We start from the raw sequence: 17,373 nt of genomic DNA on the forward strand, positions 1-17,373 counted from the left end.
TAGGTGCAGCCCCTGGTCGGGCTCAGAGCAGGGCCAATTGGGGAGTTGGGGCACCGCCCCCGTCATGCACAGAGCAGGGCGGATTGGGAGGTTGCAATGCCACCCTCAGTCACGCTCAGGGTAGGGCCGATTGGGGGGTTGGGGCACCATCCCCTGTCACACTCAAAGCAGGGTCGATGGGGAGGTTGCGGCGCCACCCCCTGTCATGCACAGAGCAGGGCCAATCAGGGGGTTAAGGAGCTCCCCCCTGTCATGCACAGAGCAGGGCCAATCAGGGGGTTGAGGAGCTCCCCCCGTCACTCACAGAGTAGGGCCGATAGGGGAGTTGGGGCACCGCCCCTTGTCACACTCAGGGCAGGGCCGATGGGGAGGTTATGGCTCTACCCCATTACACACAGAGCAGGGCCGGTCGGGGGGGGGGGGGGGAGGGGCGCCACCCTCTATCACCCACAGAGCAGGGACAATCAGGGGCTTGGGGCGCCGCCACTCTCACACTCAGGGCAGGGCCGATGGGGAGGTTATGGCTCTACCCCATCACACACAGAGCAGGGCCCGTGGGGGGGAGGAGGGGGGTTGGGGCGACGCACCCTGTCACACACAGAGCAGGGCTGATCAGGGGGTTGAGGCGCCGCACCCTGTCATGCTGATCCCGGTGCCAGGAGGCCTCTCAGCTCCACTGATCCCGGTGCTGGGAGGCATATTACCCTTTTACTATATAGGGTAGAGGCCTGGTGCATGTGTGGGGGCCGGCTGGTTTGCCCTGAAGGGTGTCCTGGATCAGGGTGGGGGTCCCCACTGGGGTGCCTGGCCAGCCTAGGTGAGGGGATGATGGCTGTTTGCAGCTGGTCACACACCCTTCAGGGTGGGGGTCCCCACTGGGGTGCCTGGCCAGTCTGGGTGAGGGGCTGAGGGTTGTTTTTAGGCTGGCGGGTGACGGAAGCTCCCAACCGCTCCTTTTTTTTTTTTTTCTTTTTTATTCTGAGCCAGCTTTAGCTCTGAGGCTCCAGCTCTTAGGCCTCCACTCCTGAAAGCAGGTATCTGGTTTGTTTCGGTTCTATAATCGAAACTCTGTATCAACTCCAGCTCTGAGATCCCGGGGTCGCTGAAAACAGGTTTCTGGGGTTTTGTTTAGCTTCTATATTCGTTACAATGTTTCTTAAACTTCAGGCTCAGAGGCCGGCAAGGCAGGCGGGGAACGTTGGAGTCCTCCGTCACTGAAGCAAGCAAGCCTCATGTTAGTTTCAAGCTGCCTGGCTGCCGGCCGCCATCTTTACTGGCAGTTAATTTGCATATCTCGCTGATTAGCCAATGGGAAGGGTAGCAGTCATACGCCAATTACCATGTTTCTCTTTTATTAGATAGGATAGTTCTTTGCAAATATAATGACAACTAGAGGCCCAGTGCATGGCTTACAAGAGGGTGCAGGCCAGGCCAAGGGACCCCACCAGTGCATGATCTGGGCCAGGGAGGGAGTGAGGGAGGGCTCCAGGGTGTGTCCAATCTGTCTCACTCAGTCCCAATTGGCCGGACTCCAGCAGCAAGCTAACCTACCAGTCAGAGCATCTGCCCCCTAGTGGTCAGTGCACATCATATCGACTTGTCGAACAGTTGGACATTTCATGTATTTGGCTTTTATATATATATAGACTAGAGGCCTGGTGCATGAAATCTGTGCACGGGAGGAGGCGTGTCCCTCAGCCCGGCCTACGCCTTCTCGCAATCCAGGACCCCTCAGATAGGGTCCCTAGGCCTGGCTGGGGATCAGGGCCTATCAGGGCTTTCTTTCCCCCATCTGCTGGCAGCTGGCCCCATCCCTGCTGCTGCCAGTGCTTGCCATCTGTGCGGTGCTGCCCCCATCTCCTGCCACCAGTCACCTCCCTCTGCGGGTGACAGGCAGGGGGTGGGGGCAGCACCGCACAGATGGCAAGCACTTGGCTAGCCTGGGCCTCCCTATGCGGGGCGATCAGTGGCCTGGGCCTCCCTCTGAGGCATGATTGTGGGACGATGGTGGGGCCCACCAACCAATCACATTGCACCCACCTTGGTTGGCCTGGCACCAGTGCATGTCATAGCATGGTCATCCAGAAGGTCGTCCAGACAGTCATTCTGCTGTTTGGTCATTCGGTCAATTTGCATATAACACTTTTATTATTATGAATAAGGATCACGACAAGATCATACTGGATTAAAGAGGACCATAAATCCGATGGGCGTGTCCTTGGAAGAGAGAGAGGAAAAAGAAGACACAGAGAGAGACTCAGAGGAGAAGGCCACATGAAGACACAGGCAGAGTGGAGTGATGTAGCTACAAGTCAAGCAATGCCAAGGATTGATGGCAACCACCAGAAACTGGGAGAAGGCCTCCATTTCTCCCTCAGAGCCTCCAGAAGGAACCAAGCCTGTGGACGCCTTGATTTGGGGTTTCTGGCCTCCTGTGAGAGAACCAATTGCTGGTGTTTTAAGCCACACGGTTTGTGGTAATTTGTTATGGAAGCTGTGAAAAACAAACACACCCAGCAAAGCTACTGATTTGATGTTTTCTTTGCTTATGGTGCCCTTTTACTTCCAACTTTGCACCTGAAAGGTTCGGAGTGGGCCAGGAGATGGTTGGCAAGATCAAAAGTGGTGAAGGAGGAGGAGGATTTGAGGTCCTTTGGGGGCTTGGAGTGAAGAGGAAAATCTGTGAGGGAGAGCTGCTGTTACAGAGAGAAGATTGTGTCCTTGAGTGAAAAAAGCCTGGATATACGGGGCCTCAGACCACTTGCCCTGCCTGCGGCAGAATTGTCAAGGTCAGTTAGGATTTGGAAACCAAAATTGCCATTTTAATTTATACTGAGGCCAGACAGTATTGCAATAAAAAAAATAAATCACTTAGGGCAAGCATGTCAAACTCATGAAAGTCCTGTGCGAGGGTGTGGTGTGGGGGAAAGGCGATGGTGAGCTTCCCATGGTGACAGGCTAGGGCTTAAGGTCTGTTCTCCATGAAGTTAAGGCTGAGAAAGGCATTCCTGTCTTCCCCTAATGTTCACAAGAAATGGACGGAGCCCTCCCTCCGTGACAGGCATTCCCGTCAGGAGAGTGGGCGAGGGAACCTGGTTCCCCCAGGAACTTGTCCAGACCAGCGCTGGATTTTCGTGGGGCTGGCTGTACAGTAACAGCCGGGAGCCTGGCTCCAAACCCAAAATTACAGGACAGTCCCGGACATGGGAAAACAGACTAACGCCACTTACCTATGGATCTATGCCTCGTGTTGATAGAGGAGGAGGCAAGGCAAGGAGAGGTCCACTATCCAGTCACAGGCACAACCCAGACCAATCTGGAGGAAGGCTAGGGGGGCCCAAGTAAGTGTCACAAGTTCAGCAGAAGCTCGGCTGGGGGCCTTCCCCAGACACAGGGGGAGCTCAGGAGCCGGACAATCACAGCCTCTCTGAATGCCAAGTGTCTGGTTGCTGGAACCCTGCAATGGCTCTTACTGGACCCCTCACTAGACTTCCCTGGGTGAATCAGTGGTTCTCAACCTGTGGGTCGCGACCCCTTTGGGGGTCGAACGACCCTTTCACAGGGGTCACCTAAGACCATTGGAAAACACATATATTATTACATATTGTTTCTGTGATTAATCACTATGCTTTAATTATGTTCAATTTGTAACAATGAAATTGGGGGTCACCACAACATGAGGAACTGTATTAAAGGGTCACGGCATTAGGAAGGTTGAGAACCACTGCACTAAATGAAAGATTCAGAGTGGGCCGGGGTCGCACACCTATGACATAAGGCCATAATATATCAAAAGAGATTTTTATTCCAGGCACCTGGGTGCAGGTGGGCTGAGTCCCACAAAATGGAGTCAGCCAAGACAGAAGGGAGAAACAGGTTTTTATTACCTTTGCTGGCTGCAAGCCGCTCTGGGTTCTTAAACTGGACCCGAGGGCCGGAACAAAAGCATGGATGGAGTGTTTGTGTGAACTAATATAAATTCAAAGTAAACATCATTACATAAAAGGGTATGGTCTTTTTTTTTTTTTTTAGTTTTATTCATTTCAAATGGGCCGGATCCGGCCCGCGGGCCGTAGTTTGCCCACGGCAGGTCTGGTCTGTCCTTGGTTCCTCCCAGTGTCAGATGGCTAGTGGTTATCTGGGCCATGCAGTGCTCAAGGTTGCAAGCTTTCTGCAAGATATCTGCTAAGCGCAGTAAGTTTTCTCTGCCCTGGTTTATTCTCTTGAACCCTTTCAGCACCCACTGTGCCTGCCGTTTGAAGGGCCTTCCCAGCCACAGGCCCAGGACCCTCATGCTGCTCTGGGGTTGTCCAAAGGCCTTTCATCAGGCTTCATCCTAGCAGCCCTCCCTAATCCTCTTCGCCATGTCCCCTTCCTTCTAAGCTGTCACCTTATTAAGGAACCTATTTTTTATTATCATCAAAGTGTTAATATCTGAAAATGTATTAATGCAAACTTTTTGAACTGTGGCAGGGAATTGGGGGCATGTGAAGGCTCCACACTAACATGAATGGGGGCAGGTGGTGCCCTATTTGTATGGGGCATTTAAAATAAAGATAAAAATGAAAACTTCAAAGGCATTTGATGCTTGTGGCCACTTGGAGCTATGTATTCATCCAACAAGTTGTTACTGAGTGTCTGCAATGCACTGCTGTCAGCACTGGGCATAAGCAGTGGACAAGGTACGGAAGGTTGCTGTTCTCCTGGAGCTTATATTTTAGTGGAGGAAAAACAGAAAACAAGTCAGCCAGATAATTTCAGAGAGTGACGTCTGCTGTAAAGAAAACCAAGGGGAGCAACGTGACAGAGAGTGATTGGGAATCACGGGGAGGCCCCTCTGAGGAGGTGACATTTGAGCTGAGACACAAAGGTCAAGAACAAGTTAAGCAAGCCCCCGGGAAAGACTGATCCCAGTGGCAAATACCAGGGGCAGAGAGGCAGAGGTGGGAATCCATGTGGCACATCCAGGGAACAGCCAAAGGCCATGGTGGCTGACATGTGCTGGGCCAGGGGGAGAGCGCCAGGAGATGCAGAGGGAGGTGCAGAGGGGAAGGAAGGCAGACCCAGACCTTGGCAGCAGGTCATGATGAGGAGCTTGACCTTTGTTCTACCTGCAGGGGGAGATCATTAGCAGGTCGTAAGCAGGGGAATGGCTTAATAGACTTTACACCTTAAAAGCCATCACTCTAATTGCTATTTGGAGAATGTGTGAGGCAGGAGTAAAAGCAAGGAGGCTGGTTGGGAGGTTGTTGCCCTCATACAGGCGAGAGATATTGGTGGCTTGGTCAGGATGGCAGATGCTCTGCTCCAGGTTGCACGTGAAACATGGTCACTTTCCTCTCCTGTACATACTCAGGAAATATTCAAAGGCTGTACCACTGTCTGCGGGTTATAAATGTCTGCACTCATGGGGGTGCTGATGAAGATGCTGTATCGAGGGATCCAAAAGTGGCGTGGTTAAACAAGGTGGAAGTTTACTTTTCTCTCACATGAGAGACGAGCAGTCCAGGACATGCTGAGAGGCTGACTTGAGCCAAACAAAATGGCAGGATGAGAGCATGTTGTCAACATGTGGCTTTCATCTCCAGGTATAAATGGTTCCTCCAATTCTTACCTCTTTTCCAGAGGAAAGACAGGACCTGTCTTTCTTAGAGATGTGAGCCCGAGTGGCACTTAGCTTCTAGCTATATCTCATTGCCCAGAATTTAGTCACGTGTCCACGTCAAGCTGCAAGGGAGGCTGGGAGATGTCATCTCTAGCTGGGTTGCCCTGATAAAGCTCACAGATTCTAGTATTAAATAAGGGAGAATACAGCCAAAGTGCCCATCAGTAGATAAATGGATAAAAAAGCTGTGGGACATTTACACCATGGAATACTATGCAGCTGTAAAAAAGAAGGATCTCTTAGCCTTTGGGACAGCATGGATGGACCTGGAAAATATTATGCTAAGGGAAATAAGCCAAACTGAGAAAGACAAATATCACATGATCTCACTTATTTGTGGAATCTAATAAACAAAATGAATTGACCAACAAAATAAAACCTGGAGCATGGAGGCATGGAACAGACTGACATACCTCAATGTGGGGTTGGGGAGACGAGAAGAGATTAAACCAAAGAACTTATATACTTACTAGAGGCCTGGTGCATGAAATTCGTGCACAGGGGTGGGGGGGGGGGGTCCCTCAGCCCAGCCTGCACCCTCTCCAATCCAGGACCCCTCGGAATAGGGCCTAAATCAGCAGTCAGACATCCCTTTCACAATCTGGGACCGCTGGCTCCTAACCACTTGCCTGCCTGCCTGCCTGCCTGATTTCCCCTAACTACCTCTGCCTGCTGGGCTGATCGCCCCTAACTGCCCTCACCTGCCAGTCTGATCACCCCTAACCACCTCTGATTTGGCCCCCGCCACTGTGACTTTGTCTGGAAGAATGTCCAGAAGACGTCTGGTCTAATTAGCATATTACCCTTTTATTAGTATAGATATGCATAGCCCATGGACATGGGCAATAAGGTAGTAAGGGCTTGGAGGAGGGGAGGAAGGGGGGATGGGAGATATCTGTAATACTATCAACAATAAAAATATATTTAATAAATAAAGGGAGAATGGATATTGGTAACAACTATAAATCACTGTCACCATTTTTCAATTTATCTGCATAGTCATCTGTTATGGACTGAATTGTGTCCTCTCCAAAATTTATATGTTGAAGCCCTAACCCCTTGGTTCCTTAGAGTCTATAATAATAAAAGGGTAATATGCTAATTAGACCAAATGTCCTTCCAGGTGTCATTCCAGACATCCTTCTGGACGAAGCCAGGGCCAGAGTGAAGCCCAGGTCCCAGGTGCCAGAGGGAAGCTGGTGTTGGCAGCTGGGGGAAGGAAGGCCTACTTTTGCATGAATTTTTGTGCATCGGGCCTCCAGTATGACTATATTTGGAGATAGAGACTTTAAAGAGGTAATTAAGATTATGTGAGGTTGTAAGGGTAGAGCTGTTTCTGTTTAAAATGTACCTTTTGTAAGCTTTGAAGCATTCTCCAAAATTTTAAAGCACCAAAATGTCCTATGCAATTAACAGTTACAAATAAATTTGGCTCTGAGTTTTTTTGGCAAGCAGGTAAACCCATGTCTTTAGCCTCAACAGCCTATGACTAAGGCTATAGTTCCCTTTATATTCACAAACTACTGCATATCTGTGTAGCTAGGTCAAAAATTTAACAAATGATTATTCAGATGTGATGAAAATGGTGTCTCTATTTTCCATAACCAGCCCAATTTTTTTCAAGTTCTAAAGTTGAACAGGAAAACAAAGTTCACCCAGAAGCCAATGAGCATGCGCAGGGCACCCCAAGGACCACAGCATACCGCTGTGAGGTTGACTCATTCCATGCTGCCAGGAAGTTCTATAAACTCCTGCTCACACAGAATCCATTTGACAGAGGGAGGAAAGGAAAGATCCTTGAATGACTGAGCATTTACTTAAATGAGACTGTTTTGATTTGTAACACAACGGTTAAACCAGAGGAGACTGAGCTATCTGGCATCATAATCAGCAGGTTTGAGCACCACCTCAGCCCCAGCCTGCTCCCCAACTCAATTGAAACATGGCTGTTGTTAAGTCTTTCTTTTCTTTTTTTAACTATATTTTTATTGATTTCAGAGAGGAAGGGAGAGGGAGAGAGAAACAGCAATGATGAGAGAATCATTGATCAGCTGCCTCCTACATGCCCCCTACTGGGGATCAAGTCTGCAACTCGGGCATGTGCCCTGACTGGGAATCGAACTGTGACCTCCTGACTCATAGGTCTACGCTCAACCGCTGAGCCACGTCAGCCGGGCGTGAAGTCTTTCTTGAACACATAGAGATGATGCGAGCACCTAATAACTTAATACCAGGGTGTTCATAGGACCCATGTTTATGATGGTTTCTTAAGTTAGGTTTCCTGGCCTTTTTTTTTTTTTTTTAAGTTTTCACGTCATTGTTTTCAGTGGTTAGTGTTAATTTCACATTAAAAGCAGCTCTGATGTTAGCCCAAAAAAGTCCATGTTTGCTCTTCTCCTTCGGCCATTCCAAATAAGTTCGTTGTGCCATGAGGGCCTTCAGCTTGTGATACTTGCTGGGAATGCTGTTCTGTGGAATGGGGTCCAGCAAGATCAGAATTAAGTTATTAGATCCTTCATGAAAGAGATTGTGGTGGGCAAAGTAGAGTTCATAATGGCACCACTCGCTCTGAACAAAGTTGGGAGACAAAACAAAGATGGACTTGTAACTTTTCTCAATACAGTTTATGATATTTTCCACAATGCTCTTGCCAGGAACAAAGTTTCTCTCATGCAGACAAATCCGTATATCTTCTTTTTCTAGGTTTGGTAGTAATTCATTCTTCACCCAGGCAGAATCGTGTTCACTGTACGAAATAAAGGCATGGAACTGAAGAGCTCTTTGGAGTTTGTGTAAAGATGTGTTCCTGGCCCTGTGTCGGGTCTGGGTCCACTGACACACCATCCTGAGATACCAGGGCAGATCGAAATAGACACAGAGGACAGTCACAGCGACAGCCAACACCAGCCCAGTGACCCCAATGGTGGCAATCAGCAGAGCTGTGTTGCAGGATAATGGAGACACATGAAAGTCCTTTAGTAGGGTTCCCTTATAGCTTTCTGGATAGTCACACTTATAAGAGTCAGGCCAACCCTCTACCACTTCACTGGAAACTTGGCCTATACTTCGGATAAATTCTCTGAGCTCACATGTACATTGGAATGGATTGTTTCCTGCGTTTATGGACCTAATCTTCTGGCAGCTCTGGAAGAAATGAGCTGATGGGTTGGAAACTGAATTATAGTCAATGATCAGTACAGAGAGGCTGCTGAAGGAATCACATCCAGGAAGGTGGGCTAAAGAATTGGAAGCAACATTGAGTTCTTGTAAAGCTTCCAGATGGATGACATTTTCAGGGATACTTGTTATTCTATTACTGTGAAGATCAAGAACCCTGAGTCTGGGAGGTAAACATCTGAAAACAGAGTCAGTGAGTATATTTGAAGATAAATTTAACACCTCTATTCTCTCAGCCCAAGTGCAATTTCTGTCACGTCCATCATATTCCAAAGAATTCCAGCTCACATCCAGCATTTCCAAAGACGGCATATCCTTAGTCATGAGACCTACTTTGAAAAGGTCTTTTAATTCATTCTTTTGTAAGATAAGTGTCTCCAATCTAACTAAAGTGGAGCATTCTTGGAAAATACTATCTGTGAAAACATTCTGGGTAAAGTTTAAAAACTTAAATGTGCTTGGTGCTTGAGGACAAAGCATGTGTATAAAAGGTGTGTCTGATATGGTTAACATCATAATGTTCATCTCAGAAAGCACAGTGTATAATACTGTCTGTGAAAAAAGAAAAACTTTGTTTGTAATATGTTCAATTTTCAACGCTTTCAGTGATGTTTCAGAATACGTAAAATCTTCTTTATCAATCTTTTCAACTATTGTTGCATTGTAAATATTGAGATATTCTACAGGTTTGGGCCAAAGGAATTGAAAAACTCTAACCAAACATTTCCAAGTTGTTTCCACATGGTTGAAGGTAATATTTAATAAGTTTGGACCTCTAGTTAGTTCTGATAAAAATGTAATTAAAATGTGACAGTTCTCATCCTTCAGTCTAATATTACTCAGTTGTAAACACCCTACATTACTAACTGATATGTTTGCTTGTACAGAGAAGAAATTATTTGGATGAAAAATGAGGTGAAGTGTTTTTGTATTCAGAATTTGAAGACTTTCTGTCTCATGTTCTTTCACATAATAACCTTCCAACTCCAGAAGGATGCCACTTAGATGCAAGTGAGCAACTGGTAGCAGATCTGATTGTTGTAAATGTTTAGCACTTAATCCCAAGAAATTCAGTTGAGTCAAGTTGCCAAATTCCTCACAGATGGGCAGGGCATCGAAGTCATTGAATGAGAGGTCTAAATGCTTGAGACTGGTGACAGCATGGCAGGATATCTTCTGCAACTGATTGTGCGATAAATCCAAGTATTCCAAATCCTGGTTGAACTTGAAAATACTAATATCAAGGTACTGGAGTCTATTATGGGAAAGCCTCAGAACTCTGAGTCCCGAAAGAAAGCTGATGTCAGAGAGGTGAAGCTCAGATATGTAGTTTTGAGACATATCTAAGACTATGGTTTTGGGTGGCAGGCCTTTTGGAACATGAGTAAGGCCTTTGTTTGACTCATTTACTGCAAATTCACTTTCAGCAGAGAACTGGATTATGGTTCCAAATATTAAGGTTATCATGCAAACAAAATGAAAGCTCCTGACAATGGGTTCTTTGTCCTTGGTCATGGTGTTGAAGCGGCTATCCCCCGAAGGGCTGTCACTGTTCTTCAGAGCATCTTGATATGCATCCAAATCCTAGAAATATACTATACATTAAGATATATAAAGAGTGGGTAATAGCTCTCAAACCTCTACTTACTAACTAAACACAGTCGTAATTATTTCTTTATTCACCACAGAGTCATAATGCTGCCTGACTCCCACAGGGCATCCTGTGAGCGGCAAGGCAGCTGTGATGGCCACAGGGCAGCCTCCTGTGCTGCACTGGAGTGTCCACAATCATGCCTTCCTGGAACCACCTCCAGGTACAAGTTAGAGGTGCTCTTACCGGCTGGCAAAGGGCATTGAGATAACACATATACTCTGATCTTTCTGGTCGCAGGAAATGTTTTAGTCACAGGACCTTATTTTTGACACAATTCCCATGAAAATGGATATGTGTTTTCCCAACTCACAGTAGACCAGAAGCAACACATTCAGAGAGATGGGATTCAGCACTGATAATCTGAAAACATCAAGTACCTACAGTTAACACGCTGATAAAACAGGAAAATATAGATAAATATTGATAAGTACTCTGGAGAAGTCAGAGGCATGGCAGGCTAAAGCTACTGTATATATGAGAGAACAATATAGACATTGAAGTTCATGACAATCACTGATGGAGATTACTTGGCAGGTGCACGAGACCACAGGCCCCATATTTGTGACCAGAACAAATGGTTGGAATTTTGAGGTTCGCTGGACCTCATTCAGAATCTGATCTGCACACACACACACACACACACACACACACACACACACATACACACATCTAGGAGCCCCTAGGGAACAAGAACAGGCAACATTTCTTAAGTAGGGCTTTGTGTAGCTGGAATAATCAGAGCAGATTTTGACTAGTTAGTCGTTCAGTTTCATTAACAAAAAGATCTGCTGTTCATCACCTGAGGATATACTGGAAATAATAAAATAGTTATGAGATGAGTAGGATTTCAATTAATCATTCGTTGGAAGAGTAAATACTCTTCCGGATTGGGGACATATCATTACAACATGGCTTTTTTTTCCTTTTAAATTATTTTTATTATAAAATTATTTAAATATGTACAAACATGAAGCAAATGTGTATTGAGTGCTTGGGCACTATTCTAGGCATTGGTGACAGACTATATCCCTGACCTCTGGGAGTTTGTAATGTGGCAGAACTATAATTATAAGTGGACCAGGCCACTTCATTTCTTTCCTTTTCTATTTTTGACCAAATTATTTTTTCTTAATCCCTTTACCTTTTTCGCCCAATTCCCCAACCTTCCTCCCCTCTGGCATCCATCAGCCTGTTCTCTGTTTCTATGAGTCTGTTTCAGTGAGTCTGTTTCAGTTTTGTTTGTTCACTTATTTTGTTCTTTAGATTTCACATGTAAGTAAGATCATATGGTTTTTGTCTTTCTCTGACTGACTTATTTCACTTAGCAAAATACTTTCTAGGTCCATTCATGCTGTTGCAAATGGTTAAGATTTCATTCTTTTTTATGCCCAAGTAGTGTGTGTGTGTGTTGGGGGGGGGGGGCAGCTTTTTTATCCACTTGTCTGTTGATGGGCACTTGGCTATTATAAACATAAGAGTGCATATATTCTTTTGAATTAGTGTTTTGGAGTTCTTTGGACACACACTGGAAGTGGAATTGCTGCATCATAAGGCAGTTCCATTTTTAAATTTTTTCAGGAAACTCCATAATGCTTTCCACAGTGACTACACCAGTCTGCATTCCCGCCAACAGTGCACAAGGGTTCCCTTTTCTCCACATCCTCACCAACACTTGTTATTTGTTGATTTATTGATGATAGCCATTCTAACAGGTGTGCTGTGACACCTCATTGTGATTTTAATTTGCATTTTTCTGTTGGTTAGTGACATTGAGTATCTTATCATATATCTGTTGGCCCTCTATATGCCCTCTTTGAAGAAATGTCTATTCAGATCCTCTGCCCACAAAATGGCATGTTTTTAAAAAAGCTAATTATACTTTAATTTTTTTTAAAAATGGTATATGGTTAAAAGTCCCTCACCCCTCTTCCCCTACAGCCTCTCCCAATTGACCACCAAAACACCCATGAAAACACAGAAACACTTGAAAATCCACCTTGCCACCTAAAACTAAGAAAGATGGAAAATTAATGGCAAGATCCAAAAGCATCTACATTCATGAAAATGTAACTGAGGTGTAGTATGGAAAATCCAGTGTATTCAAGTTTTGTCTCAGGAAAACGGACTCCACGACAAAAGGTATGAACACATTTTGTCCCTTTGTGTTTGTCTCTCATTCAAATACCAAGAATGAGTAACAACCAGGTAATTACCCAGTGGTGCTGATGTGAGTGCATCACAACACTGAGTTTTCCTTCTGCCAGCCACTATCCTCCACCTCTTCATCACACAATGGCGAACACTCTTAGGTAAAAGCTGGGCAAGAGGTACTCTTGCTACTTCTAGTCAACATAATACACTGGAAGTCCTAGCCAAAGTAATTAGGTAATAAAAAGAAACAAAAACATCCAAATTGGGAAGGAAGAAGTCAAATTATCTCTGCTTGCAGATGATATGAACTTATATGTAGAGAATCCTAAAGACTCCACAAAAAAACAAACTAATAAACAAATTCAGTCAAGTAGCAGGATACAAAACCAACATACAAAATCAACAGTGTTTCTATACACTAACAACAAACCACCTGGAAAAGAAATGAACAAAACAATTCCATTTACAATTTTATCAAAAGAACAAAATATCTCAGAATAAATTTCACCAGGAAGGTGAAAGACCTATACACTGAAAAGATAAGACATTGATAAAAGAAATTGAAGACATGAATAAATGAAAAGATATCCTGCATTCATGGTTCAGAAGAAACAATATTGTTAAAATGTCCATTATACCCAAAGCTATCTATATATTCAATGCAATACTTATCAAAATTTCAATGATATGTTTCACAGAAATCGGGAAAAAATTGAAAAATTCCTATGGGACCACAAAAGATCCTAAATAGCCAAGCAATTCTGAGACAGACAAAACTGAAGGCACCACACTTCCTGGTTTCCAACTATATTACAAAGTTATAGTAATCAACACAGTATAATGTGCACATAAAAACAGACACATAGACCAATGGAACAGAATTGAGGGCCCAGAAAGAAATCCAGGCACAAACTAATATTTGACAAGGGAGTAAAAAATACTTAATGGGGAAATGGCAGTCTCTTCAATAAATGGTGTTGGAAAACTGTATATGTACATGCAAAAGAATGAAATTTGACGCCTATCTTATCCCACTCACAAAAATTTACTCCAAATAAATTAAAAACTTAACTTTTAAGAACTAAAACAAAATACTCCTAGAAGAAAACACAATGTCAGGTTCTTCTAGAAGAAAACCTGACATTGGTCTTGGCAATAATTTTTTGGATCTGGCAACAAAAAGGAAAATTGTTTAAGAAGTGGGGCTCTATAAAATTAAAAGGCTTCTGCACAGCAAAAGAAACAATCAACAAAATGAAAAGTCAACCTTGTGTAGAAAATGGTTTAGTCAATTATGGCACACTCATAACATGAATAACATGCTGTCTCAAATATTGCACTTTTGGAAAAAACTAGTGTCTTACAATATAATGTTAGGTGAATATAAGAATACAAAATTGTATATGTGATAGGACTCTAATTTTGCAAAACATGAGGAAAACCTGATGTATAAGCAAAGCCTAGGGGCAAAAAGAATGGGAAGAAATATATCAAATGCTAATAGTAGTTATATCTGGCTTTCTGAATCCTAGATAAAGTTAATTTTCTTTCCTATGCTTTTGTATATTTCCAAAATTTCTGATTTTGAACATCTTTTATAAATCAAAAAAGGTTTGTCTTAAAATACAGCTAACATAAAAACAGTTTATGTTTAAAGAAACATGCTTGTATTATTTGTAAAAAGAAAGAACTTCTTCCGCATGATGCTCGATAATTGACATTTATGAATGAGAACCTACCTAGAGGTCTCTCTCTGGTGTCTGTGGTCAGGGGTCTGAAAGTTAGCCGCTGTGTGAGAAAATTGATCAGCTACCCTTAGAGCACCCTGCCCCCAAACGGTAGTATTCCTTCAGGGGCCTTTATACCCTCAAGCAGTTCCCAGTGTATACACTTAACAAACCAGCCAGGCAGCCAGGAGCTTTTATATTTAAGAAAAAAAAAAGAGAGGAAAAGGGGAGATGAGAGTGGATGACTACAGGGTTCACTACTTTTTTTTTCCAGGAAGTAAAAAGAGGTAGGAGGAAAAGTTGTTGTTTTTTTCTTTTTCTTTAATGCATGGAATGAAAAGAGGGAGGAAAAAGACAGATGGAAGAAGCTCTATTTCAAGAAAAACACCATAGTGGATAGGATCTGGGAAAATTAAGACTAAAAGAAAGGGGAGATAAGAAAAACATTGAGGTAAGAGTGATTCCATAATCGAGTCAACAAGTGTGCGAGAGAAATATTGCTTTATTTGTCAAAGTTTAGGTGAGGGACGCAGAGAAAGGCAAGTCCTCGGTCAGTGCCTTCCACTTCCTTCATTTAATAACTGTTTATTCAGAGTGTAGTATGTGCCAGGACTTTGCTAGGCGTTAGGTGCTAGGGAAAGAAACATGAATAGCACTGGCATAATCCCTGCTTTCCAAATGCTTATAAATTAGTGCAGATACAAACAAGCAATTATAGAATTATGTGACAGGGGACATAAAGCACTCATGCCTACTATATAAAGATACATAATATGTAAGAGGTGCCGTAGCAGTGGCATAAAGCACTGTAAACGTTACTGAAAACAAGGAACTAGAGAAAGGTGAAAAGAGAAAATGTAGTAGACAAAAGCAGAAGAAATAAATCTCATCGGTTAGATTTTCCCTTAACTATGACGACACGTGCTATTTTTGTACCTTTGGGAGACAGTCCGGTCTTTACCTTTCTTGTATATTTAAAAGGACATTTGCAACATTTAAAAAACACACACACACACACACACACACCTAAAATCATCTTGCAAAAATGTCAAAGAAACATTGCCTATTTCCTAGACAATCATTAGCATTTTCTTGCTTGTTTGAAGTAATTATGCGGTAATTTGAAAAAGCTACAAAAGCCTGCTTACTTACCCAGATTTCTTTCTCAGAAGAAAACAACGTCTAAAGGCGGAAAAATAAGTGCTTGACAAAGTGGAAGTTCTTAGTTTAAGTAAAGCAGTACTGTAACTACAGTATTGTGCCATCTGTAGGACCTTCCTGGAATTACTCCTACATGTGAATTTCCCTTTCAAGGGTCACTGTGCAAAGCATATGACTCAGCAGGCTTTTATGGGCTACCAACTAAAATAGTCATCAAAATTTAATTCATTTGAGCAAGAAGTTATGGCCATTTCAGTGTGAAGAAAACTTTTTTAAGGTAATATTTATCTGTAAAAGCTGTAACCTGAATGTGAAATTGTCACCAGAGTGGAAAGTTATTGAACTTGGTCTGTTTTCTATTATCACCATACTTAACTTTTCCAAAGTAATTGCAACTACGGTTATCAAGCAGTTTTGGAGCACTGTCTTTCTGGATAAGATACTTTAAAATAAAATACGCTTAAGTCCAAGATTTTTTTTAAAATCAATTTTTAAGAAAAGCTTAGTAGTTGATACCTATATAGCCACACCTAGAGGAAATTGCATCCTGTTTCCCACATTCTGACCAACATTTAGTATTATTAGAGGCTTTAATTCTAGATCCTAGAATAATAAATAACACTGAGCCCTAACTGGTTTGGCTCAGTGGATAGACTGCAGGGGTGGGCAAACTTTTTGACTCGAGGGCCACAATGGGTTCTTAAACTGGACCGGAGGGCCGGAACAAAAGCATGGATGGAGTGTTTGTGTGAACTAATATAAATTCAAAGTAAACATCATTACATAAAAGGGTACGGTCTTTTTTTTTTTTTAGTTTTTTTCATTTCAAACAGGCCGGATCCGGCCCGTGGGCCGTAGTTTGCCCACAGCTGGATAGAGCATCAGCCTGTGGACTGAAAGTTCCCAGATTCGATTCCAGTCAAGGGCATGTACCTTGGTTGCAGGCACATCCCCAGTAGGGGGTGTGCAGGAGGCAGCTGATTGATGTTTCTCTCTCATCGATGTTTCTTTCTTTTTTTTTTTTAATTAAATCTTTATTGTTCAGATTATTACATTTGTTCCTCTTTTTTCCCCCCATAACTCCCCTCCTCCCAGTTCCCGCCCCACCCTCCACCCTCACTCCCCACCCACTGTCCTCATCCATAGGTGCACGATTTTTGTCCAGTCTCTTCCCGCATCTCCCACACCCCTTTCCCCCCCAAGAATAGTCAGTCCATTCCCTTTCTATGTCCCTGATTCTATTATAATCACCAGTTCATTCTGTTCATCAGATTATTTATTCACTTGATTCTTAGATTCACTTGTTGATAGATGCATATTTGTTGTTCATAATTTGTATCTTTACCTTTTTCTTCCTCTTCCTCTTCTTAAAGGATACCTTTCAGCATTTCATATAATCCTGGTTTGGTGGTGATGAACTCCTTTAGCTTTTCCTTATCTGTGAAGCTCTTTATCTGACCTTCAATTCTGAATGATAGCTTTGCTGGATAAAGTAATCTTGGTTGTAGGTTCTTGGTATTCATCACTTTGAATATTTCTTTTTTTTTTTTAATTAAATCTTCATTGTTCAGATTATTACATTTGTTCCTCTTTTTTTCCCCCCCATAACTCCCCTCCTCCCAGTTTCCGCCCCACCCTCCGCCCTCACTCCCCACCCACTGTCCTCATCCATAGGTGCATGATTTTTGTCCAGTCTCTTCCCGCATCTCCCACACCCCTTTCCCCCCCAGGAATAGTCAGTCCATTCCCTTTCTATGTCCCTGATTCTATTATAATCAACAGTTCATTCTGTTCATCAGATTATTTATTCACTTGATTCTTAGATTCACTTGTTGATA

General features: G+C 43.5%; 2 protein-coding genes across 2 annotated transcripts in view; both read right to left on the bottom strand.

The window, feature by feature from the left end:
- The window catches only part of TLR1 (toll like receptor 1), a 28,071-nt gene extending 12,475 nt beyond the window's left edge, over positions 1–15,596 (bottom strand). Inside the window, exon 1 of the mRNA XM_036331342.1 lies at positions 15,527–15,596. The gene's annotated coding sequence lies outside the window, so the exon portion shown is untranslated. The remainder of the gene's footprint in view (positions 1–15,526) is intronic.
- TLR6 (toll like receptor 6) lies at positions 7,936–15,642 on the bottom strand. The gene is made up of 2 exons (XM_036331368.1): positions 15,527–15,642; positions 7,936–10,426 (listed from the first exon to the last, which is right to left on the bottom strand). Exon 2 carries the CDS (start codon positions 10,355–10,357, stop codon positions 7,967–7,969), a length of 2,391 nt encoding a protein of 796 aa, XP_036187261.1. The 5' UTR covers positions 10,358–10,426; positions 15,527–15,642; the 3' UTR covers positions 7,936–7,966.
- Between the last annotated feature and the right edge of the window lie 1,731 nt (positions 15,643–17,373).

This window comes from Myotis myotis, unplaced genomic scaffold (genome assembly GCF_014108235.1).
Source record: "Myotis myotis isolate mMyoMyo1 unplaced genomic scaffold, mMyoMyo1.p scaffold_m19_p_1, whole genome shotgun sequence".
Lineage (NCBI taxonomy): Eukaryota > Metazoa > Chordata > Mammalia > Chiroptera > Vespertilionidae > Myotis > Myotis myotis.

What these genes read in the sequence shown, in the direction of transcription:
- TLR6 (XM_036331368.1), bottom strand. Translation starts at nt 10,357, where the DNA reads ATGACCAAGGACAAAGAACCCATTGTCAGGAGCTTTCATTTTGTTTGC.